Source organism: Oncorhynchus masou, chromosome 18 (assembly GCF_036934945.1).
Source record: "Oncorhynchus masou masou isolate Uvic2021 chromosome 18, UVic_Omas_1.1, whole genome shotgun sequence".
Taxonomy (NCBI): domain Eukaryota; kingdom Metazoa; phylum Chordata; class Actinopteri; order Salmoniformes; family Salmonidae; genus Oncorhynchus; species Oncorhynchus masou.
In genome coordinates, this window is record NC_088229.1 from 23,604,808 (window position 1) to 23,626,325 (window position 21,518).

Consider the following 21,518-nt stretch of genomic DNA (forward strand, 5'->3'; position numbering starts at 1 on the left):
GGTGTTCCTATGTGAGACCACCTGTGTTGATTTCCAATGGTAAGAGGCTGATAATCAGGACTGACCATAATGTACCTTGCCGTTTCAGTGTGATACTAGGGCAATCTTGCTTTAAGACCTGATAGTCTTTACACTCAGGCAGGCTGTAGAGGAACAGTCATTACTTAGTGCTCGCTGAGGGGGACAGAGCTAGAACGTGTGCTCAGAGACTGCCTGTCAATGGGAGGAGGACGCAGACGGACAGAGCGAGAGAGAAAGCCAAAGAGAGAAAGAGAGAGCGAGAGGGGAGATTCTACAGCAGTTAATTAAGGATCACTCTGTATGTGCCTGTAAACGCAAAGAGGCAAATCTATTCTGTGTCAGTGCCAGGGTCTCCTCGAGGGAATACAGTGATATTTCAAAGGAGGAAATGGCAAGGCTCTAAATCTGTTTCAGTCTCTGTGCTCATTGTTGGTCGTCCTCAGACAAAGTGAAGGAGGACAAGCCGTGAAGTGTCAGAGGAGTTTGGGAGTCTCGACACCTAAATCAAGGATAAAGTTGTGGGGAGATTCACATCAGCTTCGGGATGGATGGATTTAAGATAATGTGATCTAATGTGATCTAAGAATAATTATTTACTCTACCAGGATTACCAGGATCTTTACTCAGGTAGGAGATTTACTGTATAAAGGAGGAGAAATGTTTAGTGTTTCGATGGAAGTATAAATAAAACTGTACCCAAGGGACTTGAACAAATATGGAGACCGTTTCATAAAATCTGCATCACTTAGATTTAAGTGAGTTTGTACGTAGTTATGCATTAAGCAAATTCCTTAAAAGTACTGTGCTCTGTTTTTATGACATACATTTGCTTGTAATTTGTAGTAACATTACTTTTACAATATTTACTGTTTGCATAATCTTGTGGATTTCATGTTCCTCTTTTATTCCAAGGCTGATTTATTCCAAAGGTTACATCCAGTCTGTTGAACTACATAATGTTTGAACTATCAAATGTACTGACAGTTTTTGGAAATGTTCTGGGCCAATTATGTTATGTACAGTACTTTACTGTACATGAACACATATGAGAACATCGATAGTGCATTAGAAAGAAAATACATGTAATGTGTTTTGCAGACTATGCCACCTTTTTACAGATGTAAGGTCCTTTAAACAGGGAAAACAGAGACTGTAATATCTAGGCTGAACTACGATAGGATCTTAATGTGATCACCCTGTTGTTTCTCCTGCAATGTAGGAAATGTAACACTTGTAATGTATTTAAGGTTTAAAAGGGCTTATGAAGTTTTTCATTTGGATTTAGTGTTGATTTTCACTTACGAAAAATGTATCAACCCCAAACAAAAATGTTCATTAATTATAATCCACATAATAATTCAATTTCCTGTTACTGCAGGAAGGTTTTATTGCTGTAGCAAACTGGCTCAAATGAAGATCCTATATCTATACAGTAGGATATGTGGAATGAATAACAAAAGGCCAGCTACATTTTTTGTCTGAAGCACTATCATTGAAAGCCAATCCAAGGCGGAAGCACACTCTACTCAAATTTCACACAGACACAGTAGGCTACATTCAAAAAAATATCTAAAACCTAATCTAATAGAAAATCTCATTAACTATTAAAGACACCTGCATAAAAGCAGATTTTCCTTTGACATGCTCCCTGAAAATATTCACATTTTGTAATGTGTTGAACCGAAACACTGCTTGCCGGCAACAACTCTAGTTTGTTGATGTAAAGATATGTTGACAGTGGTAATTATTTCGATTATAACTGAGAAAAAAACAACACTGAAACTGAATCTAATAAAAAATCGTACTCCATGACAAAGGCACCTGCCCAAAAGCTATTTTCTCTTTCACAAGCTTCACTAAAAATGAATAATTTTGTAATCTGTTGAATACAATCACAATGTAATGCTATCACCACATTTATTGATGTCAATATATTCTTACAGAGGCAATTATTTACAATATTGAATCATTCTCAACCCAACCCTAACCTTAACCTGGATCTGTATGTGTCTTGAAGCCCCTTATCTAAACAGCTTTGTGAGAGACATTACATGATCGTTGATTCCCATTATGGTTCTATCACTTTCAAAACCTTGTGACATCCAAAAGACACCCATAGAAAATAGATGGCAGCTAACTGCCTGCGAACCAGGAGAGAAATCTTCTTTTTTATTTCTAATTTTGGTTTAAAGGCAGGCAAGAAGAGATAGTCAGGTTGAAGAGGGGGATTCAGCCTGTCAGGGGAAATCTCAGCTGCATGGAATAAGTCTCCAGGGACCATTCCACATTTTCTGCGGCGCTGTGGCTCAGGGACAAAATAGGGCAGGAATAAAAAGATCACAAACGAGCAGTTGATTATCACGCTGAATGATACACTGTTTATTATGAGGTTTATGTGGAAGTTCATTGGGTCAATGTGCCAGGACATGGTTTTGTGTGTTTCTGTGTGTGCGTGCGCGCGTGTGTGCTTTCATTTGGTCATGAGGGTATCTGTGCTTGCGTGTGTGTTTCTGTGTGTGACATGATGACCTTTGACTGTGCCCCCCCACCCCGCTATAGCAGATGTGTGCTGTCATGTCCTGGCTGCTTTGCCTGGTCTTCTGGGTCAGTGGGACAGCCATCCAGCTCTGCCAGGCCACCTTCTATGAGACCATACAGCTACAGCCGCACCATGTGACACGGCCTGGAAGGACTTCCATTCACATGATTGGTGAGTCATCAACAACACCCTTCTCCACGTCTACCTCTGCTTTGTTCCACTTTTGAGCTGTGTAAATGTAGGTCTAATGGAACATTGCAAAAGGTTTTGTCCCTTTTTATAGCCTTTGTAAGGATAATTGCGGTACAGAGTAATGGTTATTTACTGGAACAAAACAAGATAGGGAGGAGGGCTTGTGCAATATACATATATTCTATGTAGAACTGTGTGTGTTCTTTGTAAATAGTCACTGAAAAAAATGACCAACTTTCCCTAACCTCTTGCAGGTTAATGTATTTCGTCATGAATCTTGTTCTGGAGGCAGCTCTTGTAATGCCAGGAGTATAGTGGAGGAAGAAGTCAGGCGCAGGAAACAGAGAATTCAGGGTAGCAGTACTTTTAATTCACCACACAGGTGAAACCGACGCCAACCCAAACAAATGCCCCAAAACACGGGGAACTAAACAGTCCAGAAAATACACACATACACGGACAACCATGACCTACAGTCGTGCACAAAATGTACACAGAGAATAATCCCGCACACCCAGTAGGCGGGCCGGCTGGATAATAAAGCCCCACCAATAAACCTAATTAAACACAGGTGTAACTAATAAACAGACAAGGAGGAAAAAAGGATCAGTGGCAGCTAGTAGGCCGGTGACAACGACCGCCGAGCGCCACCCGAACAGGAAGGGGAGCCACCTTCGGTAGGAGTCGTGACAGCTCTGCAGAGTGGTCACTAGCTGGCATAGCCACGAAGTCATACAATCTGATTTTAACCCTAACTTTAACCCTAACCTTAACCCTAACCTTAACCACATTGGTAACCCTAATACCTAACCCTGACCTTAAATTAAGGCCAAAAAGTGAACTTCTGTTGTCATACATTCTTACAATTTAGCCAATTTTCACTTTGCAGCTGGCCCATCTAGCTGAAGTCGCTACGTTCTGCCTCCAGGACAAGACATCCCAATAAACTTCAACCTGTTAACCACTTTAGAAAAGGTTATGGTGTGTGTGGTGTCACTGGGGGCTTCTTTTGACAAAGCCATTATTTTCTAATGGATGACAGGCTAATTCGCTAGGACTAATCACCCATTAGCTATCTAGCATGCACATTGCACTGTGTTACATTTGTCTTTTGTGTACAGAGGGTTTGCTTCAAAAGTCCAAACCAGTGTGGCAAGACTGTGTGTTTATTCATTTTGAGCTACAGTTTGCAGGATCTGGCGGAAATATTTACTCTTGGGTCCACCTCAGCCCCAATAACTCTCATGCTGATATATGAGTTAATTTACCAACAAACGATTCTCCTCCTTTTGGTTCGGGTGATTACAATCTCTATGAAATTGTGCTGAATTGAAATTGGACCAGCGGTACTTTTATTTTCAGGAAGCCTAAGTTATGGATATTGTGAATGGAAGTATACATAGGAGAGAATCATTCAAAAGCTGCATAGTGAATCTTGTCAAGGCTTTGCAAAGAGAGCTGTACCAGTGCTTTTAACTGAGCGTGCAGCACTCCTCAGTGGCTGTTCTATTTCCAACGCTTTAGTAGTGGTAAAGCAGGTCAACTGCTTCTTGTATTCAACATTTGATGTCAGTGTCAGGACAGTAATTCTCGCTACACCACCTTTGTTTCATCGCTCAGTCACACGTGAGTATAATATAGTATGTGCTATCATATGTGGACAAATACAGACCAAACATATTCCAGGGTATAATAACTTCTGGACAAATGCAGCCCAACCAAAACCCAGGGTATAATAACATGAGGACAAATGCAGCCCAACCAAATGCCAGGGCATTATAACATGTGGACAAATGCAGCCCAACCAAATGCCAGGGTATAATAACATGAGGACAAATGCAGCCCAACCAAATGCCAGGGCATTATAACATGTGGACAAATGCAGCCCAACCAAATGCCAGGGCATTATAACATGTGGACAAATGCAGCCCAACTAAATACCAGGGCATTATAACATGTGGACAAATGCAGCCCAACCAAATGCCAGGGCATTATAACATGTGGACAAATGCAGCCCAACTAAATACCAGGGCATTATAACATGTGGACAAATGCAGCCCAACTAAATACCAGGGCATTATAACATGTGGACAAATGCAGCCCAACCAAATGCCAGGGCATTATAACATGTGGACAAATGCAGCCCAACTAAATACCAGGGCATTATAACATGTGGACAAATGCAGCCCAACTAAATACCAGGGCATTATAACATGTGGACAAATGCAGCTCAACTAAATACCAGGGCATTATAACATGTGGACAAATGCAGCCCAACTAAATACCAGGGCATTATAACATGTGGACACATGCAGCCCAACTAAATGCCAGGGCATTATAACATGTGGACAAATGCAGCCCAACCAAATGCCAGGGCATTATAACATGTGGACAAATGCAGCCCAACCAATCCCAGGGTATTAGAAGATTCCATGTTTGTGTCCTGATCTCTACAGAGGCTATTGAGGCAGCAATAATGACAGGTTCAAAAAACACTTTCACAATATAGCCTCGAATGCACAATTTCAAAGGTTTTATACAGTACATCCTCCTACTGCATTTTTAGACTACTAAAAGTACCTTTTGTGTGTTAATTATATTGTTTTTCTTTGGTGAATGTAATGTCAGCACAACATACAGTAGACTAAATGCTTATTGGGTTCTGTTCTTTTCCATGTCAAATCTCCACTTTAGTGAGATTTATTTGGAGAAAGCTGTGAGCCTGATTGGAGTTACTGCTCTCTCGTGAGTCTTTGTTGTTTAGACGTCCCTGATCATAGGCTTTCCTGAAAAGATTGATTGCGCCGGTACTGAAAGCAGCTAACTGGCCTAGCTGGTCCAATCATAAAGCAATGAGGAGTAACCCAACATGGATGTCATATTAGTACAGTGGCTTGCGAAGGTATTCATCCCCCTTGGTATTTTTCCTAATTTCTTTCCTTACAACCTGGAGTTAAAATGCATTTTTTGGAGGTTTGTATCATTTGATTTACACAACATGCCTACCACTTTGAAGATGCAAAATATGTTTTCTTGTGAAACAAGCAAGAAATAAGACAAAAAAAACTGACAACTTGAGCGTGCATAACTATTCACCACCCCAAAGTCAATACTTTGTCAAGCTGTCTTTTGCAGCAATTACAGCTGCAAGTCTCTTGGGGTATGTCTCTATAAGCTTGGCACATCTAGCCACTGGGATTTTTGTCCATTCTTCAAGGCAAAACTGCTCCAGCTCCTTCAAGTTGGATGGGTTCCGCTGGTGTACAGCAATCTTTAAGTCATACCACAGATTCTTAATTGGATTATGGTCTGGGCTTTGACCAGGACATTCCAAGACATTTAAATGTTTCCCCTTAAACCACTCGAGTCTTGCTTTAGCAGTATGCTTAGGGTCATTGTCCTGCTGGAAGGTGAACCTCCGTCCCAGTCTCAAATCTCTGGAAGACTGAAGCTGGTTTCCCTCAAGAATTTTCCTGTATTTAGCACCATCCATCATTCCGTCAATTCTGACCAGTTTCCCAGTCCCTGCTGATGAAAAACATCCCCACAGCATGATGCTGCCACCACCATGCTTCACTATGGTGTTCTTGTGGTGATGGGTGGTGTTGGGTTTGCGCCAGTGTTTTTTCTCTTATCAATGTTTTTTTTTGGCCACTCTTCTGTAAAGCCCAGCTCTGTGGAGTGTACTGCTTAAAACGGTCCTATGGACAGATACTCAAATCTCAGCTACGGAGCTTTGCAGCGCCTTCAGGATTATCTTTGGTCTCTTTGTTGCCTCTCTGATTAATGCCCTCCTTGCCTGGTCCATGAATTTTGGTGGGTGGCCCTCTCTTGGCAGGTTTGTTGTGGTGCCATATTCTTTCGATTTTTTTTAATAATGGATTTAATGGTGCTCCGTAGGATGTTCAAAGTTCCTGATATTTTTTATAACCCAACCCTGATCTGTACGTCTCTACAACTTTGTCCCTGACCTGTTTGGAGAGCTCCTAGGTCTTCATGGTGCCGCTTGCTTGATGGTGCCCCTTGCTTAGTGGTGTTGCAGATTCTGGGGCCTTTCAGAACAGGGGGTGAATACATGTGCACGCACCACTTTTCAGCTTTTTATTTTTTTATATATATTTTTAAACAAGTTATTTTTTTCAATTCACTTCACCAATTTGGACTATTTTGTGTATGTCCATTACATGCAATCCAAATAAAAATACATTTAAATTACAGGTTGTAATGCAACAAAATAGGAAGAACGCCAAGGAGGATGAATACTTTTGCAAGGCACTGTAGCTCTAGTCATTGAGAGTAAAAACTAAACAGAACGCCATTTAAACCTACACAGAGCGCCACTTAAACCTACACAGAGCGCTATTTAAAACTAAACAGGGCGCCATTTAAACCTAAACAGAGCGCCATTTAAACCTAAACAGAGCGCCATTTAAACCTACACAGAGCGCCATTTAAAACTAAACACGGCACCATTTAAAACTACACAGAGCACCATTTAAAACTTAACAGGGCACCATTTAAACCTACACAGAGTGCCATTTAAAACTAAACAGGGCACCATTAAAAACTATACAGAATCCATTTAAAACTACAGAGAGTGTTATTTAAAACTACACAAAACCCAATTTAATGCAATGGCCTTGTACACAGATACACAATGCATAGACTTATTTTTCTACTGTATTATTGACTGTATGTTTGTTTTACTCCATGTGTAACTCTGTGTTGTTGTATGTGTCGAACTGCTTTGCTTTATCTTGGCCAGGTCGCAATTGTAAATGAGAACTTGTTCTCAACTGCCTACCTGGTTAAATAAAGGTGAAATAAAAAATTGTTTAAAAATAGATACACAAATTAGATGGGACTAATATAGGACTGTAATGCTGAATGTTTCAGTTGTGTGTCTGTCCCATAAACATTTCTAAACAACAATGAAGGGGAACATGTTTTCTGAGCTCGAGATTCCCAGCTATCGAGTAATAGCCTTATGAAATCTCCTCTGAGACATCAGTGCTGCTGTTCTATGAGCTTTGTGATGGAACAGCCCATAATTACATTCTCCCACTGAAGAATCAATCACTTGGGATGTTGGCATACAGCTGTAAAGACAATACACTCGACAAACACACATTTCCAACAAGGATTTGAGAGAGATTTCAAATTCAACCAAAAATATGAATAGTGGTTAGTTAATCTTGTAGAAAGCATACAATCGTTAATTTTCTGGATCAGGGGAAAGAGTAAAAACCTTGTTATTCCTGAATACCATAATTTGTCTTGTCCTCATGCCAGGATAAATGGGATGCCAGTATTATGAGAGCAGAATGGGATGCCTGGATTGACCGTGACATCAGGGCATTTGTTCTGTGTTGTGTGTTGTGTGGCTGTTGGATTGGTAGCAGTATTGGGGTTGACGGGTCATGAATTGGTGGCAGGAAGGACATTGGCTGTGGACCGTTGGGCCAATCATTGAAGCCGGTGACATGCCTTAAATTCTCAGTGACTGGTACTACCACAGGAAATTGAGATCACAAGGGGCTGGAGATCAGTTTTTTCTTTGCCAATGAAAAGTGTTGGGCTGTAGAGGTAAACAGGTTCTCTAAGCAGGATAAATGGCAGGCATAGTGCAATGAAAGGTTTTAATATGATGATTACGGCTAAATGCAACTCACATGGTCCAATATGAACACGAACAATGCATTATTCCAAACAACAGACATTGATTTTGAAAGCCTTGAACAAAGGTAGGTCTATGTGTATAATTGCCTTGAGCCAATTTTAAATGTATTGCAAAAACAACACAAAGCATCCCAAGGGTTCCAGTGTCCCAGGCCCAGCACGCACTAACTCTAGCTGGAGGTAGGATTCCTGAATAGCTGATTATGTATGTCCAGTGAATCAGGAGGAGGTAGTGTACTCCTCTCCACCCTTCAGCTGTACTTATAGGATGCAGCAGCAGCCGGAGCTTCACTCTCAGACGTGCTGTGGGCTGTTTTACGCTCCTCTGGTGAAGACGGACAGTGCAGTTTGCCGAGCTACGGGTTGCATGATTCACAAGGTGCCTTATTCCGTGCAATGAGCGTGAACAGCAGCAGGAACAGATTGTGGTTGTCGTGCATGCAAAAGGGGTGTCGGCTTTATGGTCCTGAGTTGACATGCCACCATCCACCCCCAACAGGGATCACAGGAAACACACTAGAGCACTCAAACGTAAAGCACTCTTGCCACTGTTACAAAGTTTTATTGTGTTTTTCTGATCACACATTATCTCTAGAACTCATACACTTTAACTCATACATAAGGCTTTGTCCCATGGTTTGAACTTACTTTACACACTTAACCATATTGCTCAAAACAAACAAGCAATGCCACCTACAATTAATCTGTAGTGATATGGTTATATAAACGATAAGGTTATATAGTATTTAAGTGTATGAAAGGGGTGTGTTGACAGGGACTTTTAAATGCTTAATGCTATCTGTCAGACAGTCCATTTTCCCATGTGGTGTGTGTGCACTTAAGAGTAATGTATATAGAGAAGAGGGAAACATAATGCTATCTTAAAATAATCTGGCGTGATTGTATTGTAACTTTGTACTATCTTCAAATAGGAGGACAGATTTGTTTTTAAATGGTAAGAATTCTATTGAGTGGTTGGCCTGAATCTCAGTTCCATCTGAAGGTGTCAACAGAGCCGCCTCTTCCTATAATTAGACTAGGTGCTGCGTGTAGGGCCCCACACACTCTAGGGGGGCCCAACCCCCCACACACAAAAAAATGGAACTCAGTCAAGGTCTCAACTTACTGTTGAGAGTTAGAAAAGAAGAATACATGAGGTGGAATTTCGAAATTTGGTTGTGCATCAGCAGTTTTCCACTTGTTATGTCATTCCCTCAATTAGCCCATGGCAGCTACATTTTGTGGGGATTGCTAGGTAATTGCTAGCCCCGTCCAAATCTCGCTTGGGGCCCCCAAAAGGCTAGAAGCGGCACTGGGTGTCCACAGAGAGACAACAAATAGGAATTAGGAGGACACAGAAGCCTGAGGTGGTCTCACTCATCAGCTCCCTCTCACCTACACTACGACTGGCAGGGTTTGAACTCAGACAATACTGGTTTGAACTTCACTCGGCTGAATGTTTTTTTCCCTAATTGCGCTGAAAAAACATCAACATCGGGTTTGTGTTCTCGACTCCCAGTATGTTCATTTGAATTCTCAGTGCAAATAAGTACTTAAACTGACAGACACCCAAACATTACACCCCAAATGATATAGAAATCAGACACACACGTCAACATATAATATATAGGTAAGGGGCAGTGGTTATACGTAGGCTATTCCATTTTAATGTTGCTTGCAAGCTACATGTTTTTCATTGTGTATCTTTCTATAAAAGAGAGCGAGAGAAAAAAAAGGAGCAAAAACATTTCCCCATGCTCTCTAACAAAGGAGAGACATAGTACAGTGCTACTTCCTCGCCAGAAACAAACATGAAAAATTGATTTTCAGCGGTCGCAAACAAAGGTTGCATCCTTCTAGACAGTGACAGTTTAATAGCCTTATATAATGCCTCTTGCAGGCACATTTCTTTGACTTACATGTCGCTCATCCTCCCCTCAGACCTCCTCTAATACTATTTGAAATCTGTCATATATTTTAAGCGTTTGATTCAGTCTGCATGGAGAGCCAGGTGTTATAGGTTCGCACTTTTGAGACTTTGCATTCCAACAGGAAAGGTTAATCAAGCACAGGTACAATATTTGAAAAAATAAATCCAATATTATTTGAACCCATGTCTGCCTCTGAGCCAGGAAGCCATGCCTTCACTAGGTCTCATCCCAGCCTACCTGCAGTGTCTATGGGAAGTGGCATGCAGCCTGAGCCTACTACATCTGGTGCCTGCCAAGCCCACTTTGTCCCAATATTCTCCATACATGCCAGTGTGACCCCAGGGGACCAACTCTCCATACAATTCCATTATGCAGTGGTGGAAAAAGTACTAAATTGTCATACTGGAGTAAAATTAAAGATATCTTCATAGAAAATGATTGAAGTCAATGAATCAATAAATCAATCAAATGTATTTATAAAGCCCTTTTTACATCAGCCGATGTCACAAAGTGCTATACAGAAACCCAGCCTAAAACCCCAAACAGCAAGCAATGCAGATGTAGAAGCACGGTGGCTAGGAAAAACTCCCTAGAAAGGCAGGAACCTAGAAAGAAACCTAGAGAGGAACCAGGCTCTGAGGGGTGGAGATTACAACAGTACATTGCCAAGATGTTCAAACGTTCATAGATGACCAGCAGGGTCAAATAATAATAATCACAGTGGTTGTAGAGGGTGCAACAGGTCAGCATGTCAGGAGTAAATATCAGTTGGCTTTTCATAGCCGACCATTCAGAGTTAGAGACAGCAGGTGCGGCAGAGAGAGTCGAAAGCAGCAGGTCCGGGACAAGGTAGCATGTACGGTGAACAGGTCAGGGTTTCATAGCCGCAGGCAGAACAGTTGAAACTTGAGCAGCAGCATGACCAGGTGGACTGGGGACAGCAAGGAGACTTCAGGCCAGGTAGTCCTGAGGCATGGTCCTAGGGCTCAGGTCCTCCGAGAGAAGAGAGAAAGAGAGAATTAGAGGGAGCATACAGACACCAGATAAGACAGGAGAAATACTCCAGATATAACAGCCCCCCGACACATAAACTATTGCAGCATAAATACTGGAGGCTGAGAAAAGTGAAAGTCACCCAGTAAGATACTACTTGAGTGAAAGTATTTGGTTTTAAATATACTTAAGTATCAAACGTAAATCAAATTACTAAAATATACTTAAGTATCTAAAGTTAAAATATGTGTTTAGTGATTAGTGAGTCTGTCAGATCAGAGGGAGTAGGGATGTGATTTGGACCATTTCCCGGTGCTGGTAAGCATTCAGAAGGTAACGAGTACTTTTGGGTGTCAGGGACAATTTATGGAGTAAAAGTATATTAATTTCTGTAGAAATGTATTGAAATTAAAGTAAAGGTTGTCAAAAATATAAATAGTGAAGTAAAGCACAAAACGAAAAAAAATACTTAAATAGTACTTCAAAGTATTTATACTTAAATATATCCCATTTAGCAGACGCTTTTGTCCAAAGCGACTTACAAGTCGGCTGGGGCCACTACCATGGGTGGCCCCTGCCATTATGCTGCAAGCGCCATGCTCTACCGACTGAGCCACACAGGACCCAAGGACTTTACACCACTGCCATTATGCTAAGGTACCTTCTTAGACTAATTTCCAATCTATAAAGTAGTATTTCCATGTCATCTGACACATTTTAATTAATTTGTATTACTTATGTAACCTTTTATTGAACTAGGCAAGTCAGTTAAGAACAAATACTTTTTTCCAATGACAGCAGTATTTGTGGTAATTATTATTATTTTTAACCATTTTTTATTTCACCTTTATTTAACCAGGTAGACTAGTTGAAAACTGCGACTTGGCCAAGATAAAGCAAGCAGTGCAACACAAACAACAACACAGAGTTACACATGTAATAAACAAACATACAGTCAATAATACAATAGAAAAAGTATATATACAGTCTGTGCAAATGAGGTAAGATTAGGGAGGTAAAAGCAATAAATAGGCCATAGTGGCGAAATAATTACAATATATCAATTAAACACTGGAGTGATAGATGTGCAGAATATGAGTGTGCAAGTAGAGATACTGGGGTGCAAAGGAGCAAAATAAATAAAATAACAGTATGGGGATGAGGTAGTTGGATGGTCTTTTAACAGATGGGCTATGTACAGGTGCAGTGATCTGTGAGTTGCTCTGACAGCTGGTGCTTAAAGCTAGTGAGGGAGATATGAGTCTCCAGCTTCAGTGATTTTTGCAGTTCGTTCCAGTCATTGGCAGCAGAGAACTGGAAGGAAAGGCGGCCGAAGGAGGAATTGGCTTTTGGAATGACCAGTGAAATATACCTGCTGGAGCACGTGCTACGGGTGGGTGCTGCTATGGTGACCAGTGAGATAAGGCGGAGCTTTACCTAGCAAAGACTTATAGATGACATGGAGCCCGTGGGTATGGCGACAAATATGAAGCGAGGGCCAGCCAACGAGAGCATACAGGTCGCAGTGGTGGGCATTGTGATAGACTGCATCCAATTTGCTGAGTAGAGTGTTGGAGGCTATTTTGTAAATGACATCGCTGAAGTCGAGGATCTTTAGGATAGTCAGTTTTATGAGGGTATGTTTGGCAGCATGAGTGAAGGATGCTTGTTGCGAAAATAGGAAGCCGATTCTAGATTTAATTTTGGATTGTAGATGCTTGATGTGAGAGTTTACAGTCCAACCAGACACCTAAGTATTTGTAGCTGTCCACGTATTCTAAGTCAGAACTGTCCAGAGTAGTGATGCTGGACGGCGGGCAGGTGTGGGCAGCAATTGGTTGAAGAGCATGCATTTAGTTTTACTTGCATTTAAGAGCAGTTGGAGGCCACGGAAGGAGAGTTGTATGACATTGAAGCTCTTCTGGAGGTTAGTTAACACAGTGTCCAAAGAAGGGCCAGAAGAGTACAGAATGGTGTCGTCTGTGTAGAGGTGGATCAGAGAATCACCAGCAGCAAGAGCGACATCATTGATGTGTACAGAGAAAAGAGTCGGCCCGAGGATTGAACCCTGTGGCACCTCGATAGAGACTGCCAGAGCTCCGGACAACAGGCCATCCGATTTGACACACTGAACTCTGTCTGAGAAGTAGTTGGTAAACCAGGCGAGGCAGTCATTTGAGAAACCAAGGCTGTTGAGTCTGCCGATAAGAATGTGGCGATTGACAAAGTTGAAAGCCTTGGCCAGGTCGATGAATACAACTGCACAGTATTGTCTCTTATCGATGGCGGTTATGATATCGTTTAGGACCTCAGTGTGGCTGAGGTGCACCCATGACCAGCTCAGAAACCAGAGCGGAGAAGGTACAGTGGTATTCAAAATGGTCGGTGATCTGTTTGTTGTTAACTTGGCTTTCGAAGACCTTAGAATGGCAGGGTAGGATAGATATAGGTCTGTAGTAGTTTGGGTCGAGTGTCTCCCCCTTTGAAGAGGGGGATGACCGCGGCAGCTTTCCAATCTTTGGGGATCTCACACGAAACAAAAGAGAGGTTGAACAGGCTAGTAATAGGGGTTGCAACAATTTTGGCAGATAATTTTAGAAAGAGAGGATCTAGATTATCTAGGCCGGCTGATTTGTAAGGGTCCAGATTTTGCAGCTCTTTCAGAACATCAGCTGTCTGGATTTGGGTGAAGGAGAAATGGAGAGGGCTTGGGCAAGTTGCTGTGGGGGGTACAGGGCTGTTGACCGGGGTTTGGGTATCCAGGTGGAAAGCATGGCCAGCCATAGAAAATGCTTATTGAAATTCTCAATTATCACGGATTTATCGGTGGTGACAGTGTTTCCTAGCCTCAGTGCAGTGGGCGGCTGGGAGGAGGTGCTAATATTCTCCATGGACTTTACAGTGTCCCATAACTTTTTGGAGTTTGTGCTACAGGATGCAAATTTCTTTTTGAAAAAGCTTGCCTTTGCTTTCCTAACTGCCTGTGTATATTGGTTCCTAACTTCCCTGAAAAGTTGCATGTCGCGGGGACTATTCGATGCTAATGCAGTACGCCACAGGATGTTTTTGTGCTGGTCAAGGGCAGTCAGGTCTGGAGTGAACCAAGGGCTATATCTGTTCCTAGTTCTAAATGTTTTTAATGGGGCATGCTCATTTAACATGGGAGGAAAGCACTTTTAAAGAATAATGGGTTTCTGACAAGACATCGAGGTCTCTTTCAGGGGAGAACTAATGTGCAGGTTTTGGATTTTGGATCTGGGCCACATTTTGTCAGTTATTTTGTGTGAGCAGTAATCATATTTGGATACAGCACCTTGCACATGCCTGATTATGTTCAGCATTGGTGTGATATTGGATTTTACAACACTAAATACTACATGCTCTCTCTTGATAATTCCATTCACGAGACCCACATGTACTTAGTGCTTGTAGATATTGGTCTTTACAGCATGTTTATAGAAAACGTACATGCAGCAGCATTGTGCAATGGGCTATGGTTTTGTGTGTGCAAAATGAATTTTGGAGGCCTAAAGCTTAATTAATTACACAGCACTGACTCTCCTCTGACTCTGCCAGCTGTTATCAGCCTTAGATACTCTGTATGAGGATCCTCATGCATTAATAACCATGCTACATCACTCCCACCAGGCTCAGTGGCTGCTGGCACAGGGGGTTCTCCAAGACCATACACACACACTTGCACACACACACATACACAATCACACACATACATTCACAAACACACACATAAATAGTGTAGAGTAGAGGGGAATTGTTTTGTTTTGCATGTTGGAGTCAAGGCCACCAGCCGCAGAGAATAGCAATCCATCAACACTGTGTCAAACAGCCCCCACATTCAATTTGATCATTTTCTATCCACTTTTCACAATTTCTTCTCCACAACATACTGTGTGAGGATGTCGGGCAGAAGAATACTGTTCATCTTAACCTTTGATAAGATCTGATTCTGAAACAGAGTAAAGTGATAATCCTTCCATTGAATTGATCATGCCTCAATGACTGATCCATTAGCCACAACATCCACATGACATGTCAACAACAACAATATGTTGTCAGCTATAGCAAATTCATTACACAGTGGTTGATGTGATTGGATAAAAATGAATGCAGCCCTTGCACCAACAAAAAATCACAAAAAAAACTTTACACGTGTGACCTTGTATCAAACATATTTACATTTTAAAACAAGTCAGACGTGGTTTGCAGACACTTGTGACGTTTCACATGTTATATAATTTTTTACGTTTTTCCCTTCACGTGTTTTTCCCTCACTTCCAGCTACATCTAGTCTCCCATCCAGGGATTGACCAGGGCCAACCATGCACTCAGGCTCCTGAGTGGCGCAGCGGTCTAAGGCACTGCATCTCAGTGCTAGACGTGTCACTACAGACACCCTGGTTCGAATACAGGCTGTATCACAACCGCCCGTGATCGGAAGTCCCATAGGGTGGCGCACAATTGGCCCAGTGTGATCTGGGTTTGGCCGGTGTAGGCCATCATTGTAAATAACATTTTGTTCTTAACTGACATCCCTAGTTAAATAAAGGTTAAATTAAAACTAAATAAAATGGAGGCAATCCAGCAGAAGAACTGTAAACTCCTATGTTTCTCAGAGGCTGAACGAGAACATGGATAACATACATCTAGTTGTTTTTTCTATGCATTGGCAGGACAGAACGTCTGCGTTGGGTAAACTCAAGGGGGAGGTGTGTGTCTCTTGTTAACAACAGCTGTTGTGCGATCTCTGATATTAAGGAAGTCTCGGGTTTCTGCTCGCCTGAGTTAGAATACCTAATGGTAAGCTATAGACCAAACTATTTACAGAGACTTTTCAGCTATATTTTTTTATAGTTGTCTATTTACCATCACAAACCGATACTGGCACTAAGACAGCACTCAATGAGCTGTATAGGGCCATAAGCAGACAAAAAAATGAAATGCTCATGCAGAGGCGTCACTCCTAGTTGCAGGTGATTTTAATGCAGGGAAATTAAAATCAGTTTGCCTCATTTCTACCAGCATGTCTCCTGTGTAACTGGAGGCGAAAATATCACCTTCACTCCACACACAGAAAGGCATACAAAGCTCTCCCTCATTCTCCATTTGGGAAATCTGACTATAACTCTATCCTCCTGATTCCAGTACCAGTGACGCGCTTAATATGGAAGTAGTCCAATGAAGCAGATGCTAAGCTACAGGACTGTTTCGCTAGAACAGACTGGAATATGCTCTGGGATTCATCCGATAGCATTGAGGAGTCACTGGCTCCAAGTGCATCAACGACGTTGTCACCACATTGACCGTACGTCCGTACATATCCAAACCAGAAGCCATGGATTACAGGCAACAACCGCACTGAGTTAAAGGCTTGAGCTGCCGCTTTCAAGGATGAGACACTAATCTGAACGCATATAACAAATCTCGCTACGCCCTCCGACGAACCATCAAACGGACAAAACATCAATACAGGACTAAGATCGACTCCTACTAAACCGGCTCCAATGGGAGAAAAACCTTTAAACAGGTTAACATTCACAAGGACGCAGGGCCAGATGGATTACCAAAACGCATACTCAGAAAATATGCTGACCAGCTGACATTTTCAACCTCTCCCTGACCCAGTCTGTAATACCTACATGTACATGTTTCAAGCAGACCACCATAGTCCCTGTATCCAAGAACGCCAAGGTTACCTGTCTAAATGACTATTGCCCCATAGCACTCACATCTGTAGCCATGAAAGGCTGGTCATGGCTCACATCAACACCATCATCCCAGACACCCTGGACTCACTCCAATTCGCACACCGCCCCAACAGATTCACAGATGACGTACTCTCAATTGGACTCCACACTGCCCTCTCCCACCTGGACAAGAGGGACACCTACAGTAAGTGCAGATTATCCATATCAGATGAACCGTTTAGAAATTACAGCACTTTTTGTACTTAGTCACCCCTATTCTAAGGGACCAAAAGTATTAGGACAAATTCATTTATTTGTTTTAAATTAGTCAGAAGTTTAGTATTTGGTCCCAGTGTCGTGTCTCTGACTTATCATTAAATGTGAAGACTGTTATTTAATCAAATCAATTATCTGTAAATATTATTACGTGATAAACTAATCATGTAAATTGAATTAGCTAGAATATATAATAACATTATACAGTAAATACCATCCGTAGTGGACTAAACAAAAACAGCTTGGTTATAACACTATAGATTCAGAGAGAAGAGAAAGGGGTTTTGGAAGGAAGACTAAGGAACATGGGTCTCTATTGGACCTGGGAAGCTATTCTCACGTAAATACATATGCCACTAACGATCGCTCATTCAGAAAATAATGTATCGTATTTACGTGATGCTGGCTTCAATAGTTGAGCTGGTGATGTGAGGCGCTGGTTTGCCCAGTCGATGTTGCCATTTTCCTTTGTAGATTCTTCTGCATTGTCATGTGAGAGGTTCACGTGGTCTGAAAGGTTCATCTCACTGTTGAGATTCTTCCGGTTCGGTCAGTGTTCTCATACTCGATTTGCTACCTTTCCAGCTGCAGTCTGTTAGGCTGTTATCTAGGACTCACTTCTTCTTGAGTGATCAGTTTCCTGGCCTGTAGAGTTGAAATTAGCCCTTTTCAAAGTGGAGGACAAGTCACCCCGTTATTTGGAACTGAGTTGATTTTTTGTCACGGAGGCTTTTATTCAAGAGTAGAAAAGGGGTTGGTTCATCATTTCTAACCAATATCTATTCACTTGGGCGTTGCTACTGACTTAGTTCAACTTTACAATGGAGGCCAATTCTCTAATTTTAAAGGTTAACATCACATTACATCATTTCGCAAATAGTTTAATCTTTACTCATTAATTTTATACAAGAATGAGATGCAAGCCTCACAACTGAGGAACCTATGTAAACAGAGTTAGGGTAATGTGTGTATTGTGTCTGTAATGGCTGTATTGTCTTTCATGAGGTCACAAACATGAAACAAAACAGACCAGGTCATAACTGGCTTCTCCACCGAACGTTTACACATTCTCCAAAATAGGAATATTTTTCAATTCTCAAGTAGAATTTGGCGGGAAAGTTCCTTTGTTCTACTGTGACCCTCTCTCTCTCATACAGCATGGTCAGGGAGACAAGAGTCTTGTTCACATTTCTGCTAGCCAATTCACTGAAAGGGCTAGCGTCATGACACCGGCCAAACCCAAACGATGCTGGGCCAATTGTGCGCCTCCCTATGGGACTCCCAATCATGGCCGGTTGTGATACAGCCTGCATATCGCCCCAACAGATCCACGGATGATGTAATCGCCATTGCACTGCACACTGCCCTTTCCCATCTGGACAAAAGGATTACCTATGTAAGAATGCTGTTCATTGACTACAGTTTAGCCTTCAACACCATAGTTCCTTCCAAGCTCATCACTAAGCTCGGGGCCCTGAGTCTGAACCCCGCCCTGTGCAACTGGGTCCTGGACCTCCAGACGGGTCAACCTCAGGTGGTGAAGGTAGGCAACAACACTTCCACTATACTGATGCTCAACATGAGGGCCGCACAAGGGTGTGTGCTTAGTTCCCTCGTGTACTCCCTGTTCACCCATGACTGTGTGGCCATGTACGTCTCCAACTTAATCATCAAGTTTGCAGATGACACAACAGTGGTAGGCCTGATCACCGATGACGATGAGACAGTCTATAGGGAGGAGGTCAAAGACGTGGCAGTGTGGTGCCAGGAGAACAACCTCTCCCTCAACATCAGCAAGAGAAATAAAATGATTGTGGGGAACAGGAAATGAAGGGCCGAGCATGCCCCCATTCACATCAACAGGGTTGTAGGGGAGGGGGTCAAGAGCTTCAAGTTCCTCGGTGTCCACATCACTAGCTATCTATCATGGTCCAAACACACCAAGACAATTGTGAAAAGGGCACAGCAACCCCTCTTCCCCCTCAGGAGGCTGAAAATATCCTCAAAACATTATACAGCTGCACCATTGAGAGCATCTTGACTGGCTGCATCACCACTTGATATGGCAGCCGCTTGACATTTGACCACAAAGCACAACAGAAAGTAGTGCATGTGGCCCAGTACATCACTGGGGCTAAGCTCCCTGCCATCCATGACCTCTATACCAGGCGGTGTCCCTAAAACTGTCATAGACTGTTATCTCTGCTACTGAACAGAAAGCGGTATCCATGCACCAAGTCTGGAACCAACAGGACCCTTTAACAGCTTCTATCCCAAAAACTACTAAATAATTCATCTGTGTAGCTATTGGTGAACTATTTAGCTATCTGCATTGACCTTTTTTGCACTAACTCTTATGACTCATCATACACTTCTTCTACTGTTTATTATCTCACTTTATTCCTAGTGATATGTACATACACTATATATACAAAAGTATGTGGACACACCTTCAAATTAGTGGATTTGGCTATTTACACAACAGGATGACATGGAGAAGGGTACGAGTAATGGAGGATTGGAAACACCCTGTATGGCTCACCAGCGTACTCTTAGCTACTGATGAGCCTGGTCTTTTAATGGACAGGTAGATATGTAATGAACTGTAGTTCCACAATACAGACAGCTCTTGGCGCTCGTTCTGCGTAAACGTTCAGCAGGAGACAATCTAGCCCTGCCCAGTTGCATCGGCTCCGGAGAAGGCAAGTTGACAGCCCTCGTTGACTCCCAAGGGAACCTGGGTGACATCGGATTCTCTTTAACCACCTCTGATAATCCATGAAGGAAAATGTCAAACAGAGACTCCGGATTCCAGCCACTCTCGGCGGTCAAAGTGCGAAAATCCACTGTGTATTCTGCCACACTACTTGACTCTTGACACAGTTGAAGTAGCTTCCGAGCAGCCTCTCTCCTGGAAAACAGAGAATTGGATACCCTTCTAACCTCCGCAATGAACTCCACCAAACATGCTGGTAAGACCTGACAAAACAAGACAAACTGGCAACAGACAAACAGAAAACGCAGGTATAAATGCACAGGGGACAATGGGGGAAAATGGGAAATACTTGGTGGGGGTGGAGACAAGCACAAGACAGATGAAAAAGATCAGGGTATGACACTAGGGCTGTTTTTCATGGCAGTGCACAATTGTCCCAGCGTCGTCCAGGATGTCCTTGTCCAAATCGCACTCTAGTGACTCCTGTGGCTGGCCAGGCGCATGCATGCTGACTTCGGTTGCCAGCTGGACGATGTTTCCTCCGAGACATTGGTGCGACTGGCCTCTGGAATAGGTGAGCAGTGTGTCAAGAAGAAGTGCAGCTTGGCGATGTCGTGGCTCTCGACCTTCGCCTCTCCCAAGTCCGTATGGGAGCTGCAGCAATGAGACAAGACTTTACTAACAATTCAATATAACAAAATTGTGGAGAAAAAAAGGTAAAAAGTACAAAAAAATAAATAAAGAATTGAATAATGGTTTGCCGAAATTGGTGTGGACGAACTTGACTGGCCTGCACAGAGCCCTGACCTCAACCCCATCAAACACCTTTGGGATGAATTGGAACGTCGACTTTGAGCCAGGCCTAATCTTCTGTAGCGCAATGGATGTCCCCGCAGCAATGTTTCAACATCTAGTGGAAAGCCTTCCCAGAAGAGTGGAGGCTGTTATAGCAGCAAAGGACCAACTCCATATTAATGACCATGATTCTGGAATGAGATGTTTGACAAGCAGGAATCCACATACTTTTGGTCTACCTCAATTATCTTGTAACCCTGCACATCGACTCGGTACTGGTACCCATGTATATATTCAAGTTATTGTTAGTCATTGTGTATTTATTATAACTTTTATTATTATGTTTTACTTTTCTACTATTTCTGTAAATTGTTGGGAAGTGCCCGTAAGTAAGCATTTCACTGTCGACACACCATTTAAAAAAAATATTTTTTAGATTTGGGATGCAGAGTACTATGTTGCTGGAATGAATGTGCCAAAACATGCACCTGGAAAAGGGTAGTGAAAGCGAAGTCCAGGGTAACATAACTAACGATGTGGAAAATTGCAGGAAGTGGGAGGCGTTTCATTTGGGTCCTGTGTGGCTCAGTCGGTAGAGCATGGCGCTTGCAACGCCAAGCGTCGTGGGTTCGATTCCCGCTGGGGCCACCCATATGTAAAAGTAGTGGCCC

General features: G+C 42.4%; 1 protein-coding gene across 2 annotated transcripts in view; it reads left to right on the forward strand.

Annotated features, from left to right (window-relative positions):
• The first annotated feature begins 224 nt into the window (after window positions 1-224).
• The window catches only part of LOC135503655 (chemokine-like protein TAFA-1), a 42,285-nt gene continuing 20,991 nt past the window's right edge, over window positions 225-21,518 (forward strand). Inside the window, exons 1-2 of one of the 2 annotated variants that reach the window (XM_064921809.1) lie at window positions 225-648; window positions 2,581-2,731. In XM_064921809.1, coding sequence (XP_064777881.1) covers window positions 2,584-2,731 — 148 coding nt within the window. In that variant the 5' untranslated portion in view covers window positions 225-648; window positions 2,581-2,583. The remainder of the gene's footprint in view (window positions 649-2,580; window positions 2,732-21,518) is intronic. The other variant, XM_064921810.1, reaches the window with a different exon arrangement.